At 43.5% G+C, this 14,069-nt stretch overlaps 1 protein-coding gene across 1 annotated transcript in view; it reads left to right on the top strand.

Moving 5' to 3' along the window:
* The window catches only part of plcb4b (phospholipase C, beta 4b), a 190,191-nt gene extending 181,150 nt beyond the window's left edge, over positions 1 to 9,041 (top strand). The window contains exons 20-23 of the mRNA XM_084314221.1: positions 840 to 941; positions 1,410 to 1,467; positions 1,906 to 1,992; positions 5,794 to 9,041. Of these exons, the coding sequence (XP_084170347.1) occupies positions 840 to 941; positions 1,410 to 1,467; positions 1,906 to 1,992; positions 5,794 to 5,862 (316 nt within the window). The 3' untranslated portion in view covers positions 5,863 to 9,041. The remainder of the gene's footprint in view (positions 1 to 839; positions 942 to 1,409; positions 1,468 to 1,905; positions 1,993 to 5,793) is intronic.
* The last annotated feature ends 5,028 nt before the right edge of the window (positions 9,042 to 14,069 follow it).

Here is a 14,069-nt window from a genome sequence, read left to right as displayed (position 1 = left end):
ATAAAAGAAAATCACACGTTTTTTTTTCAACCAAAACTTTTTAGTGATAGAAGGGAACTCATTTGGTGCAAAAATGGAAAGCTTTTCCATTTCCAATGCGGCAGAATTGTTACAATAGCCAATAATCCATTTTCCCAATGATAAATCCCTATACGGGTGGAACAACCAGTGACGTCAGACTACACCTCCCTATAAACTTGAGCCCATTTAAGCCTAATTTATATTCAGACGTCAAAGTGGTTGTGAAGGTTGTGGCGAGCCTACCGAGCGCCCGCAAGCCTACCGAGCTCCTCCAAGCCTACCGGCGACGCCTACATGAAGCTGGCCAGGAATGTAACTGCGTGTCAAAATCGACGTGAGTTGGTTCCGCGGTGTACTGCAACCCATGCGGTGAACTGACGTCGGTTTAGCTCCCACGCACAAAATATCAGCAACAGCCGCCGTTGAAGCTTGTCTCTGCCTTTAGAGCCTTTATGTTGTCAGAGCGTTCAGGCCTTTAGAGCCTTTATGTTGTCAGAGCGTTCAGGCCTTTAGAGCCTTTATGTTGTCAGAGCGTTCAGGCCTTTAGAGCCTTTATGTTGTCAGAGTGTTCAGGCCTTTAGAGCCTTTATGTTGTCAGAGCGTTCAGGCCTTTAGACACTTTATGTTGTCAGAGCGTTCAGGCCTTTAGAGCCTTTATGTTGTCAGAGTGTTCAGGCCTTTAGAGCCTTTATGTTGTCAGAGTGTTCAGGCCAAATGCAAATCTTCAAAGGGTGATGGCGTGAAAATAAGTGTGAACACCCGTGTGTACAGTATGTGTTTTTACATCCAGTATGAACTGGTTTTTTGTCCTCTCACAGGCAGAGCAAAGAGATGCGCGCCAACCAAGCCAAGACCTCCATGGAGAACAGCAAAGCCATCAGCCAGGACAAGGCCATCAAAAACAAGGCAGAGAGAGAGAGGTGGGCCATTCTGTCATGTCCTCTATGTACCATTCTGTCACGTCCTATAGGTTCCTATACGTACCATTCTGTCATGTCCTCTATGTACCATTCTGTCATGTCCTATATGTTCCTATACGTACCATTCTGTCATGTCCTCTATGTACCATTCTGTCACGTCCTATAGGTTCCTATACGTACCATTCTGTCATGTCCTATATGTTCCTATACGTACCATTCTGTCATGTCCTCTATGTACCATTCTGTCACGTCCTATAGGTTCCTATACGTACCATTCTGTCATGTCCTATATGTTCCTATACGTACCATTCTGTCATGTCCTATATGTTCCTATACGTACCATTCTGTCACGTCCTACACGTTCCTATACGTACCGTTCACTACTCAGTGAGCCGTGCGGCTGAATGTTGAGTTGTACGGAGTGTGCAGTGTCATTAATGTCACGTCTCCCGTCTCTTTGCTCCTCAGGAGAGTGCGAGAGTTGAACAGCAGCAACACCAAGAAGTTCCTGGACGAGAGGAAAAGGGTCGGTGGACAAGATCAGAGTCTAAACCAGTGGTTCTCATCCATGTTTGGTTTGCGACCCCTAAAAACAGTGTTCGCGACCCCCTGCCATAGTCTAGCATAAACTGGATGGTGAATTTTGACACCAAAGAATGTTAATTAGTTCCCCTTTTCAGGCAATTTCAGATGATGAATCATTGGAAGATGGGTTCAGACTTCAGATGGTGCTTGAAAAAACATCTGTACCAAAGATTATAAACCATGATGATGATGATGATTTTGGTGGGTCCTGACCCCCTCCTTGGTTGAGAACCACTTCTAATCAAAATGTCTGATAGTTAAACACAATGATACTTCAAACTGACCTCTCCCGACCTTAAAATAAACACCTTTCCACCTCCATCCCTCCTGGAAACATTAGGAGTGTGTAATAATGCCGTTGTCTCTGGTATCTCACCAGCTGGCCATGAAGCACCAGAAGGAGATGGAGCAGCTGGAGAAGAACCAGAGAGAACAGTTGGACAAACTGGACAAGTTCAACGAGCAGGTAGAGAACTCACCTTCCTCGTGTTCATAAATATATAATTTATATTTACTGTATATATATTGAACTGTCCAAGATAACAGGAATTAGAGTAGAGGTGAATACTTGTCATTTTGTACTGGGTGCTGGGCCAGATGCAGTACAATGTCAAGTAAAGCACATACACTCAGTTTACAACAAAACTCAAATGTATTGACAGTGTTTCATGCCCTAACATCGTCAATAAAAGGTGTGTTGATTGTAAACCAAGTGTCTGGGCTTTACTTGTTTTTTCCCCTGTATCTTTATTTACCTGGGGTAGGTTCTTTATAACCTTTATTTACCAGAGTAGGTTTTTTCAGCAACGCCCTGCTTGACATTCACACAGTTACGCACATTCACACTATATCTTCACGTTTCAGGATAAGAGGAATGTGAAAAGTATGTGAATACTGTTAAAGGTCCCATATTATGGAACACTACGGTTTTCAGTGCTTGTGCACATACACATGTCTCTGATGGGCCTAGTAACACATGTCTCTGATGGGCCTAGTAACATACATGTCTCTGATGGGCCTAGTAACACACATGTCTCTGATGGGCCTAGTAACACACATGTCTCTGATGGGCCTAGTAACACACATGTCTCTGATGGGCCTAGTAACACACATGTCTCTGATGGGCCTAGTAACACACATGTCTCTGATGGGCCTAGTAACACATGTCTCTGATGGGCCTAGTAACACACATGTCTCTGATTGGCCTAGTAACACATGTCTCTGATGGGCCTAGTAACACACAAACTGTGAAATAAGACAACACAGTCAGAGTTTGTGCATACAAAATGGCGGCTTGCTCGTTAACAAAAGATTGTCTGCCTAAAGTTGAACCTAAAATATGTTTCTGACAAACTTTTTAATGGTAATTTTGTCACAAGATAATGCTGGATCTTGAGTCCTATTTGATCTACAACGCAGAGTTTGACAGTTTGATCTGAATTACACCATTGCTAGATGAACGATAATTATCATATTTGTACAATAAAAACATCACCTCGACTCATGTGAAAAATGTACAACATTCTCGTAAACATTCTCTTTCCTAGATTTGTATCTGTATTAGTTTAAAATTTAATATAAACTGTATATTACGTTTTGATGAATACAATTCTTGAATGCTAATCTCCAAGTCAATAAGACAACCATTTGACAATACCTGAGACCAGAAGATAAAAAGAAAATGGTTATCTTAGGTTAAAACATCCCATATAAAATCACATCCCTTGTCAAATGAATTACGTGAAGCTTGTTTATATTGGGTATAGCAGTGTACTCAACTCACTGTCTATGTGGTCAAACCTATAACCATATCCCATAATTCCCAGTCATACTAACTCTACTTAACCCTTTCACTGCTGCACTACCAAAACGGTTAACCCTTTAACTGCCACACGACAGAAGGTTAACCCTTTACTATCACACAACCGACGGTCGCCGGTTAACCGGCTGTCGTGTGGCAGTGAAAGGGTTAACCTTCTGTGTATTGTCGCCGTGAAAGGGTTAACCATTTGGTAGTGCGGCGGTGAAAGGGTTCAAGAAAGGCAACACCACACATCAACACACACACACACCTTGGGCTCATGTAATACGTCCAACTGGAAATAACAACACTGCACACTGTCATTTCCTGTTTACCAAAGTCTGAATTTCAGGATTCTTTATGTATAACAGTGACGTTATAAAGTAAACCCTCTAGGGTATTATTTTTGTATCCTCCTTGTGAATCCTGAAATCCAGACTTCAGAAACCAGACATATCCAAGCTGCATAGATATTTCCAACATCCAGTATATGTTCACCGACGACTCACTACTAAGTTCCATTGTTCACTTGTGTTTGAGTCTCCACCGTTGCATCTTTACGTCGCTGGCATCTCCATGCCCCCATCCACTGTACATTGTGTCTTAAAGGAACACGCCAACATTATGGGAAACGCGCATACTGTCTTCTCCAGAGTCAGACGAGAAGATTACAGTAGATACCAATTTCACAAATTAATGGAAGCGAATACCTCTCCTGGAGTTTTAAGCTGATCCATATTCCGCTTCCATTCATTTGTGCTAAGCTACGCTAGCTTGCAGCCAGATAACTTTCTACTGAACAAACAAGTGGAAATTGGTATCTATCTTCTTGTCTGACTCTGGAGAAGACAGTGAGCACATTTCCCATAATGTCTTGTGTGTTCCTTTAACATGTTTCCACTTGTTAAAAAAGATTCCTTTTAGTTTTTTTAATATGATTTGCTTCTTTTGGCACAGCTTTTGAAATCACACCGTGCAAACAGTCAGGGCCAAGGTAGGCACGTCCGTCTCATTGACCTCTTGAACCCTCCCAGCACTTTCTCTTCCCCCCCCCCCTGCCAACGCTTCAACGTCTCAAGGACGGTCTTTCCCTCTTCGCTCCGTCTCTTCCCTCGTTGTACACTTTTTTTTTTTTTTAACTGTCCCCTCTCCCCACTTTTGCTGTTGTGTCTGTTCCAATCTGAATTGTTTACTACCAGTTGACCGCAGTCACGCAGCAGCCATTTTAGCTCTGATGTCGTGCTCAGGTCGTAGGGAACAGGGTGGAAAGGAATCTCGGCTTGAGCACGACAAAATGGCCGCCGTGTGAATATGGTCAATGATCGCTCATATTCTGAATATTGGTAAACCAGAGCTGTGTTGCGGGTACAGTAAGGCCCAGGGTCGTGTCTCGAGAGATGGGGAGATTAAAGAGAGCAATTCCCATTCCCTTTGTGCTCTGAAACCCACATGCCCACTTTTTATTTATTTATTTTTTAATCCGCAGCAGCTCTCGGGGTGTCAGCAGGGCTGTCTAGCAGCTTGAGCCATTTATCATTGCGACTCAGAGGGCATTACTAAGCAGAAAGAAATGTCTCCTTGCTGTGCGGGCAGCATACAATAATACGCTCTCACACAAGCTCACAATAGGAGCCATTAGTAATAGAAATAGATGCACAGTGTTAAAACCTTAGATTGTCAAGTTATGGGTGATAGGTAGGAGTAACATTTGAGAGTATATTGTATGTAAAATTTGGTGGGAGGGGGGGGGCAAAAGTAGAGGCGAGTGAGATACACTCCAGAATTGTAAAACAAAACCACGGTTCAGGTTTAGTTTGGTCTTCTACAGGATTTGTTGCTTCCGGCGTACATGTCTGTACACTGATGGACGACTACTTTCTGAAACTGAAAGAGGAAATAAAGTAACTCCTAGACATAATATGAATGCCAGATAATGTACGTAGCTGCCATTTCAGTTTATGTTCCGTGGTACGTAGAGCGGCGAGATTCACAAAGCACGGAATCGACCGGATATGTTAGCCGTTTTTGCTGATTTCTTCCCTAGCTTTGTTAGAATTTAAACATAGGAGCAAGTGTGCTGCTTGACACGGAACAAAAGCAGGGAAAAACGCTGTAACGCTGTGTATGTGTGTGTGTAACACTGTGTGTGTGTAAATCGCTGTGTGCATGTGTGTGTGTATAATGCTGTGTGTAACTCTGTATGTGCATGTGTGTATGTAACGCTGTGTGTGTGCATTTGTGTGTATGTAACGCTGTGTGTGTGCAACGCTGTGTGTATGTAACTGTGTGTGTGTGTGTGTGTGTGTGTGTGTGTGTGTGTGTGTGTGTGTGTGTGTGTGTGTGTGTGTGTGTGTGTGTGTGTGTGTGTGTGTGTGTGTGTGTGTGTGTGTGTGTGTGTGTGTGTGTGTGTGTGTGTGTGTGTGTGTGTGTGTGTGTGTGTAAAACACTGTGTGTGTCTCCTTCCAGGCCAAGGACATGCAGCAGATGGTGAAGCTGGAGGAGGAGATGGAGCGCAGACCAGCAACAGTGGTGTGAGCGACTGACCAGATACACACCAGATACACACCCGTATACACTCTACAATCACACAACCCGCCAACAGAGATGGAGTCAAGTACACGCCCGCAAAACAAAAAGACACACACCCTACGCAGCCCACTCCATGAACTCTGACTCCTCCGTTCTGCAACTTCTGCTCCATCTTGTGACTGAAATCCAACGCCCTATATCCGCACACACGGAGATACAGGAGCACCCGCCCACCACTCAGCTCCCCTCCGCCTCCTCTCGTTCGCTCGGCTGCGACCCCTCCATGGCTCCTGCCCCCCCCCCACGCGCTCCTCCCATCGTGACCATCACGTCTGAGAGCCCGCCCACTCCCTCGACGCCATCGGAGCCATTGGTGAGGTTGCAAAAAGACTGTCGGGGGGAAAAGGCTGCCACTGAATGAGAGGGGGGGGGGAGGAGGGTGGGGACACGGCACCTGAGAGACAATGAGAGACAGAGGCAAGCCCCCCCACCCCCTGCATTTTATACCACCTCCACTGTAGTGTAAACCCTGTTGACAAGGCAACACAAATGGCTGCTGAAACCACATCACCTACACGCACGCACACACACACACACACACACACACACACACGCATACATAGATATTCTCACTTGTATGTAGGTTTTCACTTTTTTTTTACGAGTACCAGGTAAGCATTAACAGCGGCAGAAATGGAGTGGGGGGGCGGGGGGATCAGCAATCTATACTGTATAAGATTTAATTTAACGTCAGCACAACGGCAAAGAAAAAAAGAAAAGAGAAAAAATATGTGAAATACGCTGTACACAAGTCCTGTCCTGAGCACTTTATATGTGGTTGGCCATCATACATAAACACTATTAATGTGGAAAAATGTAGCAGTGCACTACTGTAGGGTTGTCTGTGTTTCGATAAGAATGTAAAGAAAAATCTAATCAAATAATAATCACTGTATGAAGGAGCGGCGCCACCTAGTCCTACACTGCAACTTCTCTGATGTCACGCCAGGTCGAGAAACATGACCTATATGAATCATTTTTATTATTCATTTTTTTCATATTATTATTATTATTATTCAACAATGCTATAGCCCACTACAAAAAGGTACTTAACGTCTCTCACTTGGTCAGAAGTCTGGAAAGGGAGCATGGATGGATCAGGTGATTTTCTTTCCGGCCCGGTCAAACACTGCTTTGATTACCAGGAAAGGCCCAGGAGTTTTTTTTTTTTAATAATTTTTAGTTGTCATGGAAACGTCCACGCCGTCTGTAGGGCCATCGAATGGTGCATTCATTTCCACACTTACTCCAAATCATAGTATTATGACATACACACAGACAATTAGCATGTGTCTGTAGTCACCTCGTATTTGATTACAATCACCCGTTTGTCTGTGTTTGTCCAACCAAGATGCCACTGATGATGATGTGTCGGAATACCATGAATAGATTAAAAGCTGAGCTGTTTCAGCCCCGACCGGGTTTTCATCAGGATCTTCCCTTTCATTTTAGAAATGTGCCTGTTGGGACGCCAAAGCCATCCATCTCTGGTTCCTTCCCTGGTATTAAAAGTTTTCATTCTCTAGTTGATTGACTGTAGCTACTCTTGATACAAGGACTAAACGCTAGACAACAGGTACATTCGTTTTTAATTGTATTCGCTGTATTTTGTAGCTGTAAAAGGTTTAGGAAACGCTGGAGTAGAACAGATCTATATTCTGAACTACAACGGGTTAATAAAGTTCAAAATAGTATTCATCTACAGATCAAACTCTTCAAGAATGTGTGTGAATATACCCCACATTGATATCGTAAAAAGAAACAAATCACAGATCGGACCTTTAAGGCATTGTTGATATGAAGTGCTCCCATACAGCTTCCTGACCAAAGTGCAGAACTACATTTCCTTGCTCATCCCTTTGTTTACCCATGTGTCTGGGTCAAGGGAGGTCAGACACAATAAAATAATTAAACAAGGCTTATGACGAAGCTGTCGCACGCCGACCAGGCATGGGGGTCTCGGACAGGGGTCCCGTGCCCCTTCCGAGTCTCATCCCTGGCAATCGACCATATTCACACGGCGGCCATTTTGCTCTGTGGAAAGAAACCACAACCTGACCACAACTTAAGAGCAAAGCGGCCGTCGTGTGAATATGGTCAACGGTGCAACAGGGTTGGGATCGGTTCACTTTTCATTCAATTAGATTCAATTAAATGAATAATGAGGATGTGGATTTTCTTTCAAATATTGAAACATTTTGAAACGGTTGTATACTGTTGAAAAAAGAAACGATGAATGAATGTTCTATCATCAGCAAGTGAATGACAAATTCTGAAAATGAATTGATCCCGACCCTGTTGGCCAAGCAGGCAAGATGTAGATGATAACAGGGTCAGTAGGGTTCCTTTAACTCCTGAAGGGTATTGTGAGCAGTGGGCCACCGTCGGTATATCTGTGCCATGGCTATGCTGTCAGAACTACTTCCATTGCAGAGAGAACTGCACTGTGGGAGCATTGTTGTGAAATGATTATAAGGGTACTATGGTATTTGTGCACATAATATGCTAGCGTGGTCTGGCATTCACGTGCATGGTATTGCACTCACAAAGATGAACCAAAACTATATGATAATGATGATGTGATAATAAACACACAATATGAAGAATATTTAAAAAAAAAAAATCACCTCTAGATATATATTTTTTTCTTTTTAAAGGTTTATTCTGCTGTAAAACACACAAAAGGGGTAGAAGAGATACTATTGTATATACTGGAATGTATTGTAGATGGATTTACCTTCTTCAACCAAATGTGTTCAACGGTTCTGTTAATCAAGGGCTCCGGGGGATGGACTGGTTCTGTTGGACTGGTTCTGTTGGACTGGGAAAGGTCGTTTATCAACCACTGGGGTTTCCTCCCTTCTCTTGCTTTCTCTGCTTTTCTGTTTTGGGGATTCAGTCTGCCATCCTCGCACCTCGCACCATGGTAACCACGGTAACGCTCTCACCACATATCTAGTGCAGAGATACAAGTACAAACAAAATTTAAAGTGCTTTTAAATTTTATCCCATTGCTTCGAAATGTGCCACTATGTCTGCTAGGACGTTTAAATTATTTTACGAACGATAAAATGCCAAAATAAGGGGTTATTTATATGAAGATATATAAATAAATATACATGTAATATATATGTATGTATATATATATGTATGTATATATATATATATATATATATATATATATATATATATATATATATATATATATATATATATATATATATATATATATATATATATATATATATATATATATATATATATATATATATATACATATATATATATATACATATACATATATTATATTAGATATAGTGTGTAGTTTAAGACTATATTATTATTTGTTAGAGGCTTTTTTGCACTAGTTGAATGTTTCTGTTGTGCGAATATACATGTAACCTTTCGCGCTCTAGTTTGTCGAGAAAGCAGATTATTTTTGCAGAACAATGTCGCTGATTTGATTTCCTCGATTTCTATCTCCTATCTTTTTCTATTATATCTGTAGCTTGTCAACGGACCATTGTGTGTGTTTTTGTATTTATATTGTATTGTTGAACTTCTAGCAATGAAAATACTGTTGTTATCCGGCTCCTTTAATACTGTTTTATAGTATATGTGTACCAATAAACTATCCAGGTGTAAAACGGAAAGGTGTGACTTTGTGTGTTCATTTGTATCTGTTAAAGGTGCAGTCTGTAGAAGTTTAGGAAGATAAGCTGCAGCATGTAAACTGTATATTACTAATCATATTAGTGCACTGTTGCAATTTTCACTGAGGCTGCAGGTTTCATACGGCGGCGGGTGAGCTGAACATTAGGGTAGGCTATAGATGGGATGGGACCCGTGCGGAGGGCACAACATTTTCCCTTTTTCTTTTTTGCTTGCACGCAAACGGTGCTGTCCAGGTTCTGATGTCATACTACACACCCACGTCTACTAGGGCGGCTACTACAGCGAGCCCAGGGGTGCAGTCGTGCACACACGCGGTTACACGGCGTGTTATTAGTAGTCACTCAGGGCAGAAGTGCGCGCAATGATAAGTACCCGGCCGTTGTAGAAAGCTACCCGGTCGGCGGCCGGCACTTCTCACCTAGACTTTGCATAATAATAGGAACCTACGAGAAGGTGGGGGGCTGCTTGATCTCCATTGTTATGCATAATAATCATCTGTTCTGTGCGCAACTGAGGGAACATGTATGCGCGTGCGCGGGAGCGCGCGTGGCGTGTAACCAGTTCCCATATTACGACTGCACCACTGAGCGAGCCCCACTCATTTCATATAGTGCAAATTAATTGTTCAAATGAAGGCATCCAATATGATTAACCAGTGTCTTAATGCAACAACAACAAAAAATGCGACGTTTTGCGCATCAATGATCTTTTCTGCTTTAAGTTTGTCTGTGAGATCACTTTCAATGTGAAGCGGACTCAGAGTTGACCGTCTCTCCTGGCGCATATTGTTGTTCTTTCGGATGCGCCTCATTGGGAAAGGCCGTTCACAAGTTGCGGTGCCGACGGCAATGAAGGAAACGTTTTCCGTAATTTGGATCTCATGCTTTGAAAACAATGTACCTAGTAGCTCTAAAACGTTTCCACGGTTTGATTAACTCTGACGCTGTGTGTATTAAACAAAGGTGAATAGATGACTGGGCCATTTTGTTTAATGCTTGTTAAGTTGAAAGAGGAGCTTTGAGCTAACAGGGCTTGATAGCTAACACTAGCTCATGTTATCCAGTGGCAGTGCCAATCGGTAATGCTAGCAGAATGAATGGATGTAAACTTTCTTTAACATATTGCATATGGGTACAATACAATACGGCTCAATACAAACAATTGTTAAGGGAATGCAGACTGTTGTAGCTTGGACTGGGGTCCTTATAACAATAACTTGACAACACATAGTAGCTGCAGCTATTTGGTTTGGGACAGCTCTCTGTCACCGGAAGGGCACGCAGATGGTATCTACTGCGCATGGGCGTTTTCGCAACAACGGCGAATCCCACAACCACAGAACTAGAGCAAGCATAGCAAACCTGAAGCCTGCTTCTTTCCGATCGAAACTGGGCCAATGCTCCCTTACTTTCTCTGGAGCCCAGGATTGGAACAAGCTGCCTCTCCCCATCAAGCAGAGCTTGAGCCTCCACAGCTTCAAGAGAAGCATCAGGAAGTGGCTCATGGACAGAATAGAAGAATAGCCCCCTATAGTTTGAATGGGTTTCCAATCAGTTTTTAGTTATTGTGGGGTATACAATTTTAGCAATAGGTTAGTCTTTTAATGTTTTAAATGTATGAGTTTTGTGTTATTGTCAGTTTTTAGTTATTGTGGGGTATACAATTTTAGCGTTAGGTTAGTCTTATAATGTTTTAAATGTATGAGGGTTGTGTTATTGTCGTGTTTTTTTGTTGTGGCCTAACAGCCCTGGGACCATGACGGAAATAAGGGTTTTACTCTTTCTCATGTTATCCTTTGGATCCTTGTTGTGTGTTTTTAATCCATCAATAAAATAAAATCAAATCAAATGCAGACTACACGCTGTTGTCTGCGCGTTTTTTAGCGTTTCTCCAAAACGCAAACACAATTTTGCGTTTCAGCCGTATCCACAAAAAAACGCCAAAAAACGCATTTCTGTGTAATAGGGACATGAAACGTATTCAAAAACGTATAAAAAAACGCCACAAATACACTAGTCTCATCATGCCCTCTGCCTCAGGTGATCCGTGTTATGCCCAGGCGGCATGTAACTTGGAATGGAGTTCCAGGTCTTGGCAGCTCTCACGGAGAGGGCTGATTTGCTAAATGTACTTGTCCTTAATGGAAATTAGCGTTAGGAGGATTCAAATAGACGCCACCCGGTGCAACAGTTCTGAACCCGAACACGGAACTGCAAGTTTGTTGGTAAAAGACTACACGCGAACCTGGAGGTGAAAAATCGGAAAGTGGGGGTGGGGCTAGTAGACCATGGAGGGTTTTGAAGACCAGACTGGCATCGGTTAGTTTGATGATGTGGCGTGATTGGTTACTGCCTGCAGTCTGGAATGTTAACGGCCAAAATTCACACCTACTGCCGATTGACACCTTGGTTGGCCGACCCTTGCGTATTGTCACCACCGCCGGCTGCAGCAGCCCCAATGTGCAGACTGGGGCGTTTGGGTCGGCATTGCCTCCCCTGGCCTTACATACGCGCCGCCTATAGTACATGGGTTTTAATGGGAAGGGGTGCCGGAGATTCTTGGGAATTGAAGTTCTTGAATGATATCACCTGGCTTGGTGCCCAAAAACACAATATGAAACCAGTGCAGTCATCAATTTCATAGTAAAAAAATATTATAATAATAACGAAATGAAATTGTTCGTTTTATATACTATATATTTATTTATTTAATTATTGGGGGGGGGGGCGTGAGTAAAGATTATAATGTGGTCAATAATATTGATATGATAATTGCCAATGGAATATGAAAATTCCACAGGTCTGCTGTCACTTTGTGAAGTTACTGAATCCATGTCCTACTTTACCATATAGCTCATATAATTTGTGTCTGTTGAAGTGGTCTCAATGTTGCTGTTGCCAGAGCCAGCTGGGGTCGTGGGTTGGTTATCTTTTAGTTTGGGGGTGCATGCGCCCACACGCCTCTTCACCCAAACAATGGCAACTGCATCTCTGTGCTTTGTTCCCGCGTAATCGCATTCAACAAGCGCTAAATGGATTCATGTCCAGATCCACTCATACACAGGCGGCTCGCTCTCTGAAGCCCCTTATTATAATTACAAGCTAATGTTTTCCATTAGAAGGCTGAACAACGTATGGTAATTGTATTTGCGTTGTCCTGGCAACTCCCGAGTTTTTCTCTGATGATTTTATAAAACGGAGACGGGGGGTTTGCTTTTGTGGCGAGCATTGAGTTAGTTGGGAGAGAGGTTCCACCACCAAACCTGCTCCTGCGCAAATTATGCCCCATTCATGTCCCTCCATGAAACAACAATAAACTATTTCATCACAATGTCCAATACTCTGGAGAAGTCTAGCGGACGAACGGGTATCAAAATCCTACTGGAGGCAATGTCCAACGATAAAGTCCACCTGGCGAGGTTCATTCTCGACGCGCTGGATGGTAAAATAGTCGACTCCAAAACGGAGAACGCGCAGACGCCCCTCATCTCCTCTGTTCTTCTGCCAGACGACAAGACACGCTCCAAGTTCATGGAGCTTCTGCTGCAGAGAGGGGCCAGCGTCAACTGCCAAGACGGGGGTGGGCGCACTGCACTGAGTTATGCTTGTGAGAAGGGTTATCTGGACGCGGTGAAGACCCTGGTGAGAAACAACGCAGACCCAGAGATGGTTGACGCCTGGGGGAACACCGCTCTGATGTATGCGGCAGTACTTGGCCATTCTCTCGTCATAGAGTTCTTGGTGAGGGCTTTTAAGAGACTAGGTCTTCAGATAGACAGGCAGAATAAAGTTGGCAATTCAGCCGTAGGGGTCGCGAAGTTTCTCGGCCACACGGAGTGTTTATTTGCGCTCACGTGCAAGAAGGGCCGTGAGAATGAGGGAATCACTCATGCACTGCCCCAAATTAGTTTGGAATCGGCAAAAGAGAAAAGGTTTGAGAAACTGGAACCTTTGGCGAAGAGACTTGAAGTGCTCCAGACATGCGCTCCTGGCGATAATCCTGTGGCTCCTGATGAAACATGGCAGTCAAGACCTGCCGGCCGACGGAGAAACTCGTTGATCTCGCAGAGTCGGTTACACTCAATGGATTCTATAGAGGAGTTTGACAGAGAAAACGATAGTTATCCCTCATATCCACAGGAGCTGGTTTTCTCCGGCGTTCTCGTTCCAAAACCCCCTCTCAGGACCAACAAACAGCACTGCGCCGTACGTAACGTCCCTAAAACCGCGGGACGCTGCACCCATGTTGGAGATCACCTGCCCCCTCTTGGATCGGAACACCCAACAGCGCTCTATTCACCCCGGCCGGTCAAAAACACCCCAAAAACCAGTGCGCACTCTGCCACCGAGTTCAGCCCCCTGGATATCTTGTTGACCCCTATTCTCACCAACAACACAAGTGGGAACGAGTCGGATAAAGAAAAACACAAAACGTTAGACTTCAATGTGAGAAGATTCGACGATAGCTACTATCAGAAG

Source organism: Notolepis coatsorum, assembly GCF_963971535.1.
Source record: "Notolepis coatsorum genome assembly, chromosome: 5".
NCBI lineage: Eukaryota > Metazoa > Chordata > Actinopteri > Aulopiformes > Paralepididae > Notolepis > Notolepis coatsorum.
Note: the sequence above shows the minus strand (reverse complement) of the source record. Positions and strands in the feature narration are given on the sequence as shown.